Source organism: Nelumbo lutea, chromosome 1, assembly GCF_056320005.1.
Source record: "Nelumbo lutea isolate HS-2025 chromosome 1, American lotus-T2T, whole genome shotgun sequence".
NCBI classification, from domain to species: domain Eukaryota; kingdom Viridiplantae; phylum Streptophyta; class Magnoliopsida; order Proteales; family Nelumbonaceae; genus Nelumbo; species Nelumbo lutea.
Window position 1 is genome coordinate 73,858,552 of NC_142684.1, and position 16,643 is coordinate 73,875,194.

Consider the following 16,643-nt stretch of genomic DNA (forward strand, 5'->3'; position numbering starts at 1 on the left):
AATTGCTTCGGAAAATTTATTTGAAATAGTTTTACTGGAAAGTCGATTTTATTGATCAATATAAGCCTATTTCATATTACAGATTTTTATTGAACATGACTTCATGACCTTTCAGTTTCTCAGCTCATGTAACGCCATAAGCAGCTATTGAAAGCCCTCCCAAATAGACGGGCACTTAGTTTTCTAAGAGCTTGTTTGGTATTGATGTTGTTGTTCCAGAAAACGGTGATACATTAACATCATATTAGAAAAAATGGTGCTCTAGAAAATGTCAGTATGTTTGAAACCGTTTTTTCATAAAAAACGTGTTTCAGGAAACACCAATATGTTTAGAACTATTTTTCTATAAAAAACGGTGTTCCAAGCCATGCCTTGAAAATTCAAAAGGCGTGGTTTTGAGCAATGCTGAATTTGATATTTTCTCAAATTGAAGCTCGTTGCTACCAATGAGGACATGATGTGGTATTGACGTAGACTTTCCATAATGGGTACTAGTGCTGAAAACAGATATAAAACACCGGTACCAAACAGAAAGTGATGTTATTGCTCTAGAAAATGTCCTACTTCAGCAACATTTCCAAACAAAAAAAATAATACTATTTTATGAGATAACGGTTCTTCTAACCCACATGTCAGCAGCACAATTTTCTAAAAAAACAGTACTATATCTACAATATCTATGCCAAACATATACTAAATTTATCCTGATTTTATATGAATTTACTAGTTTTAAGTCGGGATATATACATATACCCCGCTTACGAATTTGATCCGCTGTACATTTTGGGTGACAAATGCTGCTACGTCATTTATTGGCATTGTCCAATATGTCCACCTAAAAACCGGGGTTCTGTTTGGTTCGCGCAGGGTTTGATTCGTGTTGATTGTGAAATGCTGAACAGCCTGAACTGAACCCTTATCTTGTTTCTTCCGTTCCGTGTGTACCGTGCGGCGTTTACCTGCTTCACCGTTCAAAATCTAGAATGGTAAGATAAAAAGGGAGAAATAATAACTTGGAAGTTGTACCTACTCACCTAACACTAGAATTATTCTTCCTCTTCTCTTCTGCATTTTGCTTTTAGATTTCTTCCATACCAAACCAAATCATAGAGCAAGTTAAAGGGGTTCATTTGGATCCTACCCATCTTTTTCTCCTTCAATTAGCTTCCCTGATTGTCTACAGATTATTCAATGAGTGGCTTTCATTTAGCTTGGGATAGTGGTTGACGACCTTTGAAACTCTACAGAGCTCTTCATCAAACAGTATCCTAGCCTCCAACAAAGATCCCACCCTTATCCCCCCGTCTCACCCAGGCTGCAAAGACGTTGAATCCAAAGATAACTAGAGGACCCACTTCGAGTTTCTAAGCTGAATTCCATATGAGAAGCAAGGTAGCTTAGAATTATTTGATTATGAATCAACATATAACCCATTACTGCTCTCTTCTATGTCCCTCTCCTTCTCGCACTCGTCTCTCTGGTTCTCTTTGTTCTTCTCCTTTTTAGGCAGCAAAACGTCAGTAGCGGTGCCGGTAAGAGGAATATGAGACAGATTTCCGTGCTGAAGTAACTGTACTGTACTGTAAAGGCAACCTTTGAACGACGGCAATGGTTCATTACAAGAAGGAAATTAAAGGCAAATTCTCTCTTTCTGAGGATCGGGTTCTTCTGCAAAATTGCACAAGAAGTACCGTGGCCGTTCAGGAGCTGTGGTTCGATTGAGAGAGAGAGTATGTCAATCAGAAAAGCTGAGGTATTGACGTGCCTCAATTTGAAGACATGGTTAGACGACCCATAGCCATGTTTTCGGATTGAGCCGCGTCAATATCTCCTCTCTCTCTCTCTCGTTTACCGGCCACATTCAGATACAATCCAAGGTGCGATTAATAAATAAATCCTGTCTTCCTTCTTTTCAATTCTGCTGCTTTTCTTTTTCTCCTTGATATATATATATATATATATATATATATATATATATTAATAACTTTGTGGTAATTGTAAACATTGTTCACAGATTCATTCATATACACACTAAAAAGAAATTCTAGGTTGCCGACTTGCCATTTTCTTTTTCCTTTTAAATCCTTTTTAAACTGATTATACGAGGCATCTTCACTTTTTAGGGTTGTATAGTTTATTTTTGTTCTTCCAAGCTACCCAATTAGCAATTAAAATTTACTAAAACGAAATAGTTAAAACTGAAAATTTAATCATCATGGCCCACATACATAAAAGGGAGCAGGTAGCTAAGTCTGTGCGGCGTCAAGCTGACCCATAAAATTCATTAAAAAAATTCCTTCCACTAATCTAAAAAGGGATCCGGTGTTTACTGGTAGTATAAGCCATGCACCCATTATAAAAGTCGATACATCAGGCGGTTAGAGATTGATCATCCATTGAGGACTCAATGAGATCGATCATCCTTGATTAAAAGGGACATTGGGAGTATTCATCGGATGGTGGGTGTGATGCCACTACAATTAGTTCTTAATTTGCACCATGGACTATGGCTCTGTTCGATCGCTTTCATTTATCTGGATACTGGGTAAATATATTTCTCTCTCTATATATTATTTTTTAGATAAATACATTTTAATCATAAATATGGAGTATTTTTTTTCCATTCAAATATTAAACTTTTCTTTAGGTGAAAAAACTATTTATCCCATCTAGGAGATGGATGCCACTAACAAAAAAAAAAAAAAATTTACTGTTCTTTTGAAAATATATATCACTTACTCCGATAAGTGATACTTAAAAAAATAAACTTTTCCTTATCCTCATATAAATCTAAAAGAATATAGATTTTTTTGGTTAACATCCCCTCTCAAAATCTAAAAAACTAATGCCTCCTGATGATGTGCGATCTAAAAGCTTTTAGCTGGAAGATAGAGGATTAGAGCACTCGGGGTGGCTAACCCGACGAAGTTGTTCCAATGTTTAAGTCAGTACTGTGTTGTGATTGCGAGTTAGAATTTGAGTGCTAGAGAGCTTGGATGCAAGTAATCGCGTGTACTTGGACCATGGAGGGATTGATGCCTTTATATAGCTGAGTTATTGCGGGTTTCCCGGAATAGTTCCGAGATCTACGGTTTGAATGGACGAAATCTGTTTTCACTTTAGTCGGGGAGTAACGTATCAATCAATGGACCTTATTGTCGCCGCCCGATCTGGACGGGGAGAAGATAAGTCTTGCTGTTATGCGGTGTGATCCCATAATATTCTGAGTTTGCTGGGAAGCTACTGGGATTGATTACGTGTCACTTTGTTTCTCGAGCCCCTAACTCGATTAGGCGACGAGGTGGCATTATGCCGAGGTGGCCGATCATTCGAACTCCACATACCGCTGACTAGGCTCCTCTTGCTAACTTGTCATCCTACAGGCAGATTGCGTCTACGTGACTTTTATTTACTAGGTCGTGCCAAACTACCCCTCATCAATTGCCCCCCACTCCTCGTGGCAGGGGTCCTGACTCGGTGCAGGGAGTTCACGACAAGCTTATGTGGATTTGTCACGGAATCTAGGTAATGTGGAGGGGGAATCATTGGTCGGACCTATTCGACCGTTTGGCTCAACCGGGAAGTGACCCAGATCGCATACCCAGTAGTCACGGATGTCAAGCCGATTATGGACTCCGCGGACATCAAAACATGTGCTAAATCAATTTCAACTTCAGGAGGCGTGCAATCGGTTTTCCTAGGAGTCATCGAATCGTATTGATCTTGACCATTGATTCTCGAATATATTGGTTATAAATAGGGGCCAAAAGGCCCATTTTCTTTGCCACAATTCCGCAAGTCCACAATTTTTGAGGTCACGCTCAAGTATTCTAGTTCGGTATCAGCTTTTTCTAGGTCCGAGGTCGTCTCCCTTTCTTCGTCTTCCTTTTGGTGAGTCCACTTTACTTTGCTTTTTTTGATTTCGTTGTCCTTTCCTTTAATATGTCTAGCCTTAGCTTAGATAGTCTTCTAGACGGGAGTGGCAAGTCCGTTGGGACCGGGGTGGGTACCTCGACTCAGACTGTGGAGCCTCAGTCTGCCCGAGGTGGACTCACCTCGGTGGGAGTTAGAAGCTTCTAGCAAATCAACTTCCACCTCACACCCAGGTCAGCTGCCAAACAACTTCGGCCCATCAATAATGATGGCGAACAGGCTCCTAGCCTTAGTAGCTTTGTATAAACTCCCTAGCGACTTTGTATATAGCATCCTCTTAGGCAACTTCCCTTGGGATCATGATCATAACAAGATCGTGGTCTTCGAGAAGCAGCTCGTAGATGGTCAACGTCTTCCACTTCACCCTCTTATAATCGAGATCGTTAAATACTTTAACATCACCATAGACCAGTTACACCCAAACTTTATCCGTAATATCGTAGGGACTATTTCTCTTTTCACGAGTACAACCGTCCCCTTGACCTCGATGTCTTCTCTTCGATCATTTCCATTAAGGAAAACTCATCCTGTGTTCTGCCCGAGCACAGGCGAACTTATTACTTGTCTCCTCATCCCGGGTACAAACTGTTGCACAAGCTCGCTAACAAGGTCTCGGCCTAGAAGAGGCATTACTTCGTGGTCCGCAACACCAATGGGTGGCCCATCCCGAATCACTGGAGGGCAGCCATCCAAGACCCTGCGTTAGTCTGGACCTGAAGACAAGGGAGGAGGTCCGATCTTGGGCGGAGCTTGGCCTGAAGTTCGAAAAACTTCATGACCAAGGAGAAGCTCGTGCAAGCCGGCCTAAGCCTTCCTGGTAGGTTGCTACTTGCTGTATGTTTTCTATTCGTTTTACTTTGGTATTGTATTTGACTTAGCTCTTTCTTGTTGCAGTTTCCATGGACGACATCCCTGCCGATGAGCTCTTTGGGAGCATGAAAAAGGGAAATAAGAAGAAGAAGAGAGCACCCAAAAAGGCTCGCGTCGAGACTGGAGCCACCACAATTAAGTTTGCAATTTCTGAGCCCAAACACCCACTTGTCGCTGAGCAGCCTCCCGTAATCGATCTGGTTGAGGAGGACCCAAGCAAGGCCACCCCACCCCACATACCTGAGGAGATTATGTCTTCAGAGCCCGTTCCAGCGACCGCCACTTCTTTGGGCAGCAATGCTCCAGTCTGGAGCATTTTGACTCTGAAGTTCGGCCTTCTCAAGAGCAAGGACACAATGTTCACTGAGGAGGTCGCTCGTTGGGCAGACTTGCCAATTGCTCAGCTCGAGGCCCGAGCGGCCACACATTATATGGTGGTATGTTCTTGAACTTATCTTTCAAGTTGTCTTATACTTAGATTTTTTGTATGTTGATACTTATTTTCTTCTCTTGGCAGGTGAACTCCTTTACCCATGCCATGGCCTACCAGTCCGGGGTCAACCTAAAGCGGTCTCTCGAAGCCGAGGAGTCTTCTCAAAATGCCCACGTTGAACTTAACTTAGCTTGTAACAAAATCAACCAACTGAAGAACAATGTGTGAGAAGAAGGAGCTGCTAACTCTGTTGATGATAGAGAAGAGGGAGCTCGAAGAGCGTGAAGTGGCATTGAAGAGGGAGGTCGAGAACCTCGAGGCCCACATGAAGGAACAGACCAAACTCCTACTTCAAGCGATGGTGGAGGCCAAGGTTAAGGCAGTTGAGGAGTACAAGTCTTCGATGGAGCTTCGAGAAAGGTTGGTCGAGGCTGGGACAGAGGGCTGCCACAAGGGGTTCATGCTCAGTAGGTGGTTGACCCAGTGTGAATTTTCCCACCTCGACCTCAGTGCCATCACCATGTTGAAGATCACCAAGGAGATGGCTGTTGAAGCTACCAAGGATTCGGACTCCGAAGCGGAGAGCGATGACGACCTACTTGATAACGAGGTAGAGGAGACCAGTGCCGCTGAGGACCATATGGAGACAGATCCTCTTACTGAAGTCTCCATTAAGGATGAAGAGCCCCAAATAGATTGACGCCTCTTTTCTTGGAGACAGCTCGGTTAATTGTAATCTTTCTCTCTTCTTTTTTGTACTCGAAGTTTTTTATCAATGAAATACAAGTGTTTTGCAATCTTTGTGTGCAAATTTTTCTAAGTGTAGATTCCTCCCGATCTTGTGAGCTAAACCAAATATTTTTTCTAAGTATAGATTACTCCCGAGCTGGCGAGCTAGACCAAATAGGAGTGAAATTTTTTCTAAGTATAGATTACTCCCGAGCTGGCAAGCTTGACATTGGTAGGAATGATCTACTCGTCATTGTATGATAGGGCGAACAAACACTATAGGGTACATACCCGACCAGTTTGTGCCTGGGTCACTTTGCTTTGCCCATGCCAAAGCGACTAGGTTTTAAGCTGCCTATGCCGAAGAGGCACTAGGACTTTTATCGTGCCGAGGTCTGTTATCAGCTTGGCACCATAGTCCTTAGGATTCTGGGAGTGACTTATAGTCCTCTTTCCAGCTCGTCATCTATTTGATCAGTTCGGTGATCTCATGAGTACCTTATACATGGAGTTGTGGGCTCATACATAGTACCTTCTTAAGTTGTCGATGCTCCATGCTCGAGGTACCGGCTTCCCTTACAAAGTCTCGAGCTCATATGTGCATTCCCCGTACACCCATCTTATATGGTATGGAGCTTCCCAGTTTGGTCTGAGCTTACCCACGTCGGGCTCAGGTACCATAACTTTCTGTAGAACTAGATCGCCAACACGAAAATGCTGCTTCTTGACCTGAGCGTTATAGTACCGAGCCACTTTCTGCTAGTATGCCACAATCGGGATGTAGGCCAGGTTTCGTACCTCCTCTACGGGGTCCATGTTGGTACGGGGCTCATCATTATTTGCTTCCTCATCTTAAGCCTTAAGTCATAATGTGGGCATTTCGATTTCTGCCGAGATCCCCGCCTCTGTACCATATGTGAGGTTGAAGGGGGTCTCACCTATCATTGTCTTGATGGTAGTCCGTTAGGCCCAAAGAACCCTGGGTAGCTCATCGACCCACAACCCTTTAGCTCGTGCAAGATGATCTTTCAACCCATGGGGGATAGCTCTGTTCGTTACTTCGGCCTGCCCGTTTTCTTGTGGATATGCTACCGAAGTGAAGTTCTGCTGAATCCCCATCTTAGCGCAACAGTTTTGGAATTTAATATCTTTAAATTGCTTCCTGTTATCTGAAATCAAGACTTTGGGGAGTCTGAAATGACACACGATGTTTTTTCAAAAGAAATTTTGCATGTTCCAAGTTGTAATGCTTACTAGCGGTTCGGCTTCTACCCACTTCGTGAAGTAGTCTACTGTCACGACTAAGAACTTCCTCTGTCTGGTTGCTAGCGTGAATGGGTCGAGGATGTCAATTCCCCACTGTGCGAAGGGCCATGGGCTAATAAGATACTTCAAATCGGCAATAGGTTGATGAAGGATGTTGGCATGCCTTTGACATCTATCGCATTTCTTGACGAGTTCGAGTGTGTCCGCTTTCATTGTGGGTGAATAATAGCCATGCCTTAATGCTTTTTGGGCAAGGGCCCTACCCTCTAGGTGTCATCCGCATAAACCTTCATGGATATCGCGAAATACAAGCTCAACTTCTGTGGGTTGCAAGCAACGTAGGTAGGGGAGCGTGATTGATCTCCTGTATAGTCGTCCATCTATGAGGATGCACTTAGCTAATTGACGCTCTACCCTCCGAGCTACATTGCGTTTTGCAGGTAGGGTTCCGTGGAGCAGATAATTAACAAGCGGGTCAATCCAGTTCGGTTCCGCTTGCAACACGAAAGAGGCCTCGTCTGCCCCCCTGATAATGCTAAGCCAAGGTAAGTCCTCTATGTACACAGTCTGCATAGTGTTGTCGGTCATGCTTGCCAGTCGTGATAGAGCGCTGGCTTCGGCATTCTCAGACCTTGTGATTTTTCTAATGAAGTAGGAGCTGAAGCTTAATAGGATCTCTCTGACTCTGGCTAAGTAGGCTGCTATAGTCAGGTCATGAGCTTCATAGCCATCTTTGACTTGGTTAACTATCGGTTGAGAGTCACTACAAACGATGAGGTGCTTCGTTCTCATTTCCCTTGCAAAGTTGAGTCCAGTAATTAGCGCCTCATACTCCGCCTCGTTATTAGATGTCTCGAATCCGAACCGGAGAGCATACTCCAGCTTCACCCCATTCGGGCTGTACAGTATTAGTCTCGCTCCTCTTCCTCGTTGGTTGGACGAACCATCAACATGGAGGATCCAGGGCTCCTCGTCCCAGGTCGGTATTACTACGATCGGGATCGGTGCCACACTGGTTGATGCCTCCGATGTGCGAGCGGGATCAGTCAGTTCAGGGGCCGGTGTGTTGAACGTGCATTCTGCTATGAAGTTTGCCAAGACTTGGGCTTTGATCGCTGGTCGTGGCTCAAACCGGAGGTGGTATTCGCTGAGCTCAATGGACCACTTCGTCAACCTCCCGGACACCTCGGGCTTAAGTAGGATGTGCCTCAGAGGTCTATCCGTAAGGACAACGATGGTATGGGCTTGGAAGTAGGGGCGTAATTTTCGAGTTGCTACCACTAGCGCATACACCAATTTTTCGATGTCGGGGTATCTGGTCTTTGCATCCTGTAGTACCTTACTTACATAGTAGACAGGCCGTTGAACCCAGTATACCTCCTTAATTAGTACTGAGTTGACTACCTCGTCACTCGCAGAGAGGTACAACTTCAAAACATCACCTTCCTCAGGTCGGGTTAAAATTAGGGCAGTACTTAGATACCTTTTGATCTTGTCAAATGCGAGCTAGCATTTTTCAGTCCATTCGAAAGTCTCATTCTTTTTAATTGCTTTAAAGAAGGGGAGGCATCGACTTGCCAACTTAGACATGAAACGACTTAGTGCTGCTACCCGGCCAGTTGGCCTCTGGACTTCTTTTATTTTCCGAGGTGGTCTCATATCTATAACTGCCTTTACCTTTTATAGGTTGGCTTCAATACCACATCGGTTGACTATGTAGCCTAAAAATTTCCCCGAAGTGATTCTGAAGACACATTTATTCAGATTTAATTTCATATTATATTTTCTCAAAATTTGAAAAACAACGTCTAAATCATTAATTAAAGATTCAGAGAACTGGGTCTTTACAACCATGTTGTCAATATAACACTCCACTTTATTGCCAATCAAAGGCTAAAAAATTTTATTTACAAGTCGCTGGAAGGTTGCTCTAGCGTTTTTCAAACCAAAGGGCATAACATTATAGCAGTATAGCCCTAGTTCGGTTACAAAGGCAGTTTTGTCTTGGTCAGCCATGTCCATTCTAATCTGATTATAGCTGGAGTGGGCGTCCATGAAACTCAGCAACTCGTGCCCTGAGGTCGCCACTTTTCATTGACTTTCTTCACGAGCACTGGGTTTGCGACTCAGCTCGGGTAATGGACCTCCCTGATGAAGTGTGTAGCGAGGAGCTTCTTGACCTCCTCATCGACTACTCTCCACCATTCCGGGGCGAGGTTGTGTTTTCTTTGTCGGACTGGCCTGACTAAAGGGTCCACATTCAGTTTGTGAGTTATGACACGACGGTCAATTCCGGGCATTTCTGCCTTGGACCAGGCAAACACATCTAAATTTTTGAGTAGAAAACTTACTAGTTTATTTCAAAGCAGTTCGCTTATGAGTGCACCGATCTAGAGAGTCTTGGTCGGTTCGGTATCGGACACTGGTATGTGGACCGTCTCTTCCATCCGGGCAGCTCACTCCTCGTTGTAGTCTGTTGGTCGCTCCAGTTCGACGTCCTCTACTAACTTTGCTTTTCCTTTGAGAGCAGCCACATAACACCTCTGGGATTCGAGCTGGTCGCCTCGTACTACTCCCACTCCGTAATCTGTTGGGAACTTCATCGCGAGATAGTAAGTCGACACTACTGCGCATAAAAGATGTGTAATAGGCCAACCTATGATGGCGTTGTATGGTGATGGGGTAGTGACCACCAAGAATGTGTGCTCGAACCAGACAATATTTGGCCACATTCCCGCCTCCACTGGTACTGTGGCACGACCTATAGGCCTAACTTCCTCTTCGTTATTGTGCACCCCGCTACAATAGATCCCCCGGTGATCATATTAATCACCCTGCGGATCGGTCTCTCTTCTGGTAGTGGGCGAGGTGGCTGCTTGTTCTGTCTGCTACTCTCTGGGGCATCTTTTTTTCCAATCTCCCTGTCGGTTCCCCTGTTCATTTTCTTCATGTAGAATGTACTTTTTCAAGTACCCACAACGGATCAACTCTTCAATTTCATCGTGAAGGTTTCTATAGTTTTTTGTGTTGTGACCATGGTCCCGATGAAAGTGACAATAGATGTTCGGGTTCCTGGTCATTAGGTCTCCACGGGGTCTGGGTGGCCATTTGACGATAGAGGAATCCTTTATTGCCATTAAGATCTCTCCTCGCTTCGCGTTCAAGGGAGTATAGTTCGTCCTCTCCACTGGAGGGGTCCTGAAACGCTGACCCGACTTGTAACTTCGTGAGGGGGATTTATTCCTCGAGCTCGGGGACTTACTTTTCTTTCTTTTCTTGTTGTTCATCCTCTCTTCCTCCCTCTTCTTTTTTTCTCCTGGCTGGTTGTCTGTTTTCTGGTTTATCTCTTCTTCAATGCTGATAAACTGATCTGCCAACTGGAGGAACTCGGTGATGTTCTTTGGTTTGTTGGTTACGACGTGCCACTTGAACTCTTTATGGGTGATGCCTTTGCGTGCTGCGGTGAGACGTACTGCTGGGTCAAGGTCCGGTATTTGCAGGCATGTGTCGTTGAAGCATTTAATATAGTTGCGGATTGACTCTCCCTCCCTCTGCACCACGTTCAGAAGGCTCTCCTGTGACTTTGGGCACTTCTTACTAGTGATGAAGTGGGTCGTAAACATATCTGCGAACTATGTCCAACTCCTAATGGAACCCGGCGTTATGTTTTTGTACCAGGTTTGAGCTACTCATTTGAACATGGTGGAGAAAGCCATGCACATACAATCCTCATTGGCCCTAGCGAGGTGCATCTGGGACTGGAATGTGTCCACATGATCATTAGGATCAAAGGACCCATCGTACTTGTCTAGCGGCGGGACCTTGAAATCTTTTGGCATTAGGGCTGCTAGGAGATCGGGTGTCAGGGGAGAAGGCCGGCTCAAAAGAGAAGGCGTTGTTCCTGTGGCCACCAAGATCACCTCCTCTCTTTCCCGACCTTGATCGGTTGGATGGCTGGGCTTTGCTGCTGGATCATTTCTTGCCGATGAACAGTGAGTCTTGCGACATCACCATTGCTGCTTTTTCGGTGGAGCGACGTTTGTACTGTTGGCCTCCGTGTTGTTAAGTACTTCGATCTTACTTCGAATAGTAGGGCGAGCTGGTTCAGAGGTTCTTCTCGTTGCTTCCTCTTCGTCGTGCGTTCGATGCTGGCTGCTGCGAGGAACCGAGGGGTCTCTCTTGGAGCCCGCACCTCAAACCTTGGGTTGGTGCTCCCCATGGGAAATTTGTCGGCTGTGCTTCTCAGGATGGCTGGGTTCGGGCCTATTCCATGAGCTTTCTCTTTGAGAAGCAGGGGGAGTATGTCGGTCACCTACAACACCCTGGGGTAGGGTTCGTCCCGAATGGGGGACCGGTACCAGCAAAGTTCTCTCCCTGTGGGGAGGGGACTAGTGCTGATTGTTCGTTGGTTGGCTTGGTTGCAGTGGTGGGAACTGCTGCTGATACTGTTGATAAAAATAATATTGCTAGAACTGATGAATTTGTTGAACCTGAATCTGCATTTTTGAGCGCTCTGGACGATGTCGCTGAATTAGGAGTGCCTGATCCCAGGGGGAATCATGGAAGGCTCCGAGAATGTGGCGCTCACCTGGGGGAGCGAGACACTCACCTGTTGGGCAATGTGGGGTGCAGACAGTGATGGGACCCCGGATACGGTCCGAGGAATGGTGAACTGGCCGATTGTCATCGAGGGTCCTTGGGGAGTGACTATCTACTACTCTTGCCTTCAGTGATGTTCATGTTACCCTTACCGTTGTGGCTGGAAGATGCCATTGAGGTTGAGACTAAGTTTGAGACTATAAAAAAATTGGGATGACCTTTCGATCGTTTCCCACAGACGACGTCAATTGATGATGTGCGATTTGGAAGCTCCTAGCCGGAAGATGACCTGGACCTTAGTCGTGTAGCAAGCTGAACCAAGCTGTAAGATAGAGGATTAGAGAAATCGAGGTGGCTAACCCGACGAGGTCGCTCCAATGCTTAAGTCAGTATTGTGTTATGATTGAGAGCTAGAATTTGAGTGCTAGAGAGCTTGGGTGCAAGTAATCGCGCATACCTGAATCATGGAGGGATTGATGCCTTTATATAGCTGAGTTATTATAAGTTTGCCGGAATAGTTCTAAGATGTACAGCCTGAATGGATGAGATCTGTTTCCGCTTTAGTCGGGGAGTAATGTATCAGTCAATAAACCTTATTTTTGCCACCCAATCTGAATGGGGACAAGATAAGTCTTACCGTTATAGAGTATGATCCTATAATTTTCGGAATCTACTGGGAAGATATTAAGATTGATTATGCCCTGAAATCAATTAGGCACTGAGGTAGCGTTATATCGAAGTGACTTTATGCTAAGGTGGTCAATCATCCGAACTCCGTATACCGCTGATTAAACTCCCCTTACTGGGTTATCATCCCATGTGAAATGAGACCGTGTATAATCACTATACTAATATTATTGTTTGATGGTCACGGCATTTTTTCTTTACACTTTAATTATGGGGAGATATATTTTTTCTTATTTGGTGGAAGCTGAGGGCATGAACTAATTACTCATTGATCATATTCTTGAATTCAGAGTCAAGTAGTACAGACGCTTTATGAATCAGACTTTGTTCCTTAACAGAAAACTTAAAGTTTGCATGATAAATTTCCACTTTGGAACTCAGCTGCCTCTGTGCTGTTTGAGCAGTATTTTTTTTTTTATTTTTTCCTTTTCCTGTTTAATAATATTACAGAGAGAAAGAGAGAGAGTTGATGCAGGGATCATCATATCCATGACCAGTTAAATAAAATTAAAAGGCGCCATGGGTAATGCAGAAGGAGCCGTGAAGACGACACCTGCAGAGTCCAGGGTCCAGGGTGCAGCAACCCTTTCACATCACATGAGACACCAGATTTGGTCCACTCAAAATATTTTGTTTCCACGTTGCTGAATGCTGATGTGGTTGGAAACATGGTCTCCTTTCCATCTGTTTCAACAGCATTTAATGCAATTACGTAAGGTCTTATCTATTTGTGGCAGACCTGCCATGCAGTTTACATCATCATCTCTTACTGGGTCCCTCTGCATTTAAATGCCTATCTGTTCATCTGTATCCCATTAATCATTTATGAGTTATGAACTGCTTCTGCTTAGTTTATCTCATCACTGTCCTCGTTTTGATTGATTTTTACTCAGAAAATTCGGCCATTTTTTTAATTAATTTTCTTTTCTTTTATCTTTCAGAGTTTAAACAAATTAGTATGTATTCAGTAGAGTTTTCCTTTATTAATTAAATTTTTGTATTCGAAGAAAAAAATCATGTCAATTATTTATGATAAGTAAACACATAAATAAACGTTTTAAAAGCATTAAAATAAAATTTCTCTAATGGTAAAAATACACATAAATCAAGGTCAATTTTTGTAAGTGTGATCATTTGATGCATGGATTTCTAATTAAAAACGAGTAAGGGTGTGTTTGTGTGTGCTACGAAAAAGCTAAGCAAGCTAGCGATGGAATCCCAATTCCCAAACCACACCACACTGTGAGAAGTAAAAGCGAAGCAGGAGCCATCAGTCAAAAAACTTTATTTTTTATTTTTATGCTTTCTGCCTTAAGTAAACGTTTGTTAATCAAGGATGATGACCTTAATTACCGTCTTATGGTGAACTATTGAAACAGCAAACTCAACTCTCACATAATCCACCCATTGGTTTTTCCCCATCGCCTCACCCTTTAAGCTGTGGAACTTGGACAGCCAGAGTTTTTTCCCATTTTGTAGAAATCCATGTATAATTTAGGATATCAAACAATCATATGTCAACTGGAGTTTGTCTGTGTATTGGAGAGATGGGCTCATTCTCATGTGTGTATTTCTTGATTTAATTTGCATATTGGAACGTATTAGGGCTTTGTGAGGGTTGAAGCTTAGGTTAAGTTACTTTCACTTTTTCACCAAACAATACTTGTTGTTTGGATGGATATATAGAGCCCAGGACCTTACAAAGCCAAAAGCTACCACGGGATAACACTCTCAAACAGGATGTAGAAGGGGGGTTTTTGGAGTGTCTATGTAAAAAACAAGTGAAATACGTGGGACTCTTTTGGGACCCCAACAATGATGTCATAGGTTTCGCATTTGATAACTGCTGAAATGGTGTAGCTAAATCTTCAAAAATAAAAAAAATAAAAATTCAATTCAAATTTTAAGTGCTGAGCGGTGAATATATACTGGCCAGGATGATTATTTTACCCTTAAGAATATCACCATGTATGACTTATAGCACTTATTTCACAAGTATCCAAATTTAAGGTGATGTTTGACATTGATGCCGTTTTTTTAAAAAACAGTGTCATATATGTGTTACATCACAGAAAGCGGTACTTCAAATAACGTTTTTAGCAATGCCAAATTCAATGTTATTTGAGAAGTGGTGCATTGCTTTCAATGGTGCAATGATGTGGCATCAATGTGGTATTATCTTGGACGTTGGAAAATATAGATCAATGTTGAAAATATTACTACTGGCACTGGTACCAAACAAAACCAATGCCATTTTATGGCAGCACTGGTTCCAAACAAAAAATAATACAACTCTCCATGCTCAACACCATTTTTATGAGAAAACATTGTGATTTTTGCAACACTGATGTCAAACACCTACTTAATTCATATATACCAAATTTAGACTTTTACGGCTGAGGCTTGGGCTCTATTGGATGCCCCAACCGGAATTTAGATTGAGACGGATTCTGAGGTGCTCGTGAACAAAGTGAAGGGTGTGGTTGTCTATGCCTTAGACCTTATTTACTGTCCATTTGGGATTTGGGATGAATTTAGTTTTATTTACAGAAAGCGAGTTACTCACACGTATAGCTTTATATAGTTGGGATAGGGCAATATATATATATATATATATATATATATATATATATATATATATATATATATATATATTCAAGAAGAGCTCATTGTTCAGTGGGTTTGGGGCAAGGCAGGCCATGTCCTCTCTAGCAAAATGTAATCTAATTTTTGAAATGATTAATAAAATTTTAAGGTACCTGTGCCCCTCTAGTTGGAGTAAAGTTTGGGGTTTAAACAAAAAATCTAGATTTTACATTTTTATTATAGATTTGCTTTATTAATGAGAAATATATTTGAAACTTTATTTAATATAGCTATTGAATAATAAATTTTCATTTGCCATTATTTGTTATTAGAGGGTCAGTGGTCTTGCCATCATCGTCTATTCTTCTTCTTCTTCTTCTTTTGTAACAATTATTACAACTATGTTTAAAGTGAGAGCACATTAACAATAACTCTATGAAAGTGGAAAAGGAATAGTCCATTTGGAAAACAATTGATGTTTCCTCGGAATTTTAATTATTGTGGAGCTTAATTGTGTACTCCTCATGGTAAATTTTGTTTAATGAGATATAAAGGTCAAGGAAATTTGGATAACAGGCTGTATTTGGTTTGAAGGAAAAGGTAGGGAAGGGAAGGGAAAGGTAGATAAACCTTTACAAACCTTGTATAGGTTTTCCTGTCTTCCCCTTCCTTTTCCTACATTTTCATTCAAACCAAACATTGCCTAAGTTTTAGATTTTCTTAAATTTTTAGTTATAGGTTGCCTTTGATTGCAGTATAAATTTCATTTACATTAGTGTATATGCATGGGAGTGCAAAAAGGGTAAGTAAATTCTGGTCTACTTTTGCTTTAGATTTGACTTTGTCTAAGAAGTAAAATAAAATGACCTCCACTTTAAATGAAAGAAAATGGAAATAGGAGGAGGGTTATCTTTTTAGGAGTAAGGTAGGATGCATGATAATGTGGTATCCACTTTATATGAGAAAGAATTGAGATAGGATGGTGGTACAAATTTTGTATAAGTTGCTGGGATGTGAAATTTGCACTGCCAATGAGTTCAAAAGAAGTAAAAAGTACAAATTTTGTATTAGGTACAAATGCTAATCATAATTACAAATAAACGAAAGCAAAACTGAACTTTTTTTTTTGAAAGAGAAAGCAAAGCTGAACTTTTTTTGAAAGAGAAAGCAAAGCTGTACTGAGTACAAATTTTGCACTGGGTCAAGATTTACACAGCAACCAAACATCTGATTTTTATTTTTCCTTTTTTTGTCCCTTTTCCACGTTCAATATTATAGTTTGTTTGGTGATTGGGTTAGTTCACCTGAATAAAGGCTAGACTATGTACAGTATTATTCCGCCATCTATCTAGATTTTGTTTATTCAAAACTGCCAGGAATAGTGGTCGAGGATGCTCCAAGTCTCTGGTTAAGGTTCAATTTGGAAAGAGTATAAATGCAAATATGTACAGTGTAAATACATATAAAGTAATACAAAAGTATTTTTATGAGAGCATTTTTATGAAAGCATTTTTATAAAAGTACTTTTATGAAAATATTT

At 42.1% G+C, this 16,643-nt stretch overlaps 1 protein-coding gene across 2 annotated transcripts; it reads left to right on the forward strand.

Annotated features, from left to right (window-relative positions):
- The first annotated feature begins 1,042 nt into the window (after nucleotides 1–1,042).
- Nucleotides 1,043–6,033, forward strand: LOC148875356 (uncharacterized). Of its 2 annotated transcripts, none has more exons than XR_016100810.1 (3): nucleotides 1,043–1,877; nucleotides 4,828–5,240; nucleotides 5,321–6,033. XR_016100810.1 is itself a non-coding variant. In XM_088950007.1 (3 exons), the coding sequence occupies exons 1-3, from the start codon at nucleotides 4,708–4,710 to the stop codon at nucleotides 5,462–5,464; spliced, it is 600 nt and encodes a 199-aa protein (XP_088806133.1). In that variant the 5' UTR covers nucleotides 1,052–4,707; the 3' UTR covers nucleotides 5,465–6,033. The 2 variants fall into 2 exon arrangements, 1 of the variants encoding a protein (XP_088806133.1); XM_088950007.1 differs by having other exon boundaries at nucleotides 1,052–4,750.
- Nucleotides 6,034–16,643: the final 10,610 nt, after the last annotated feature.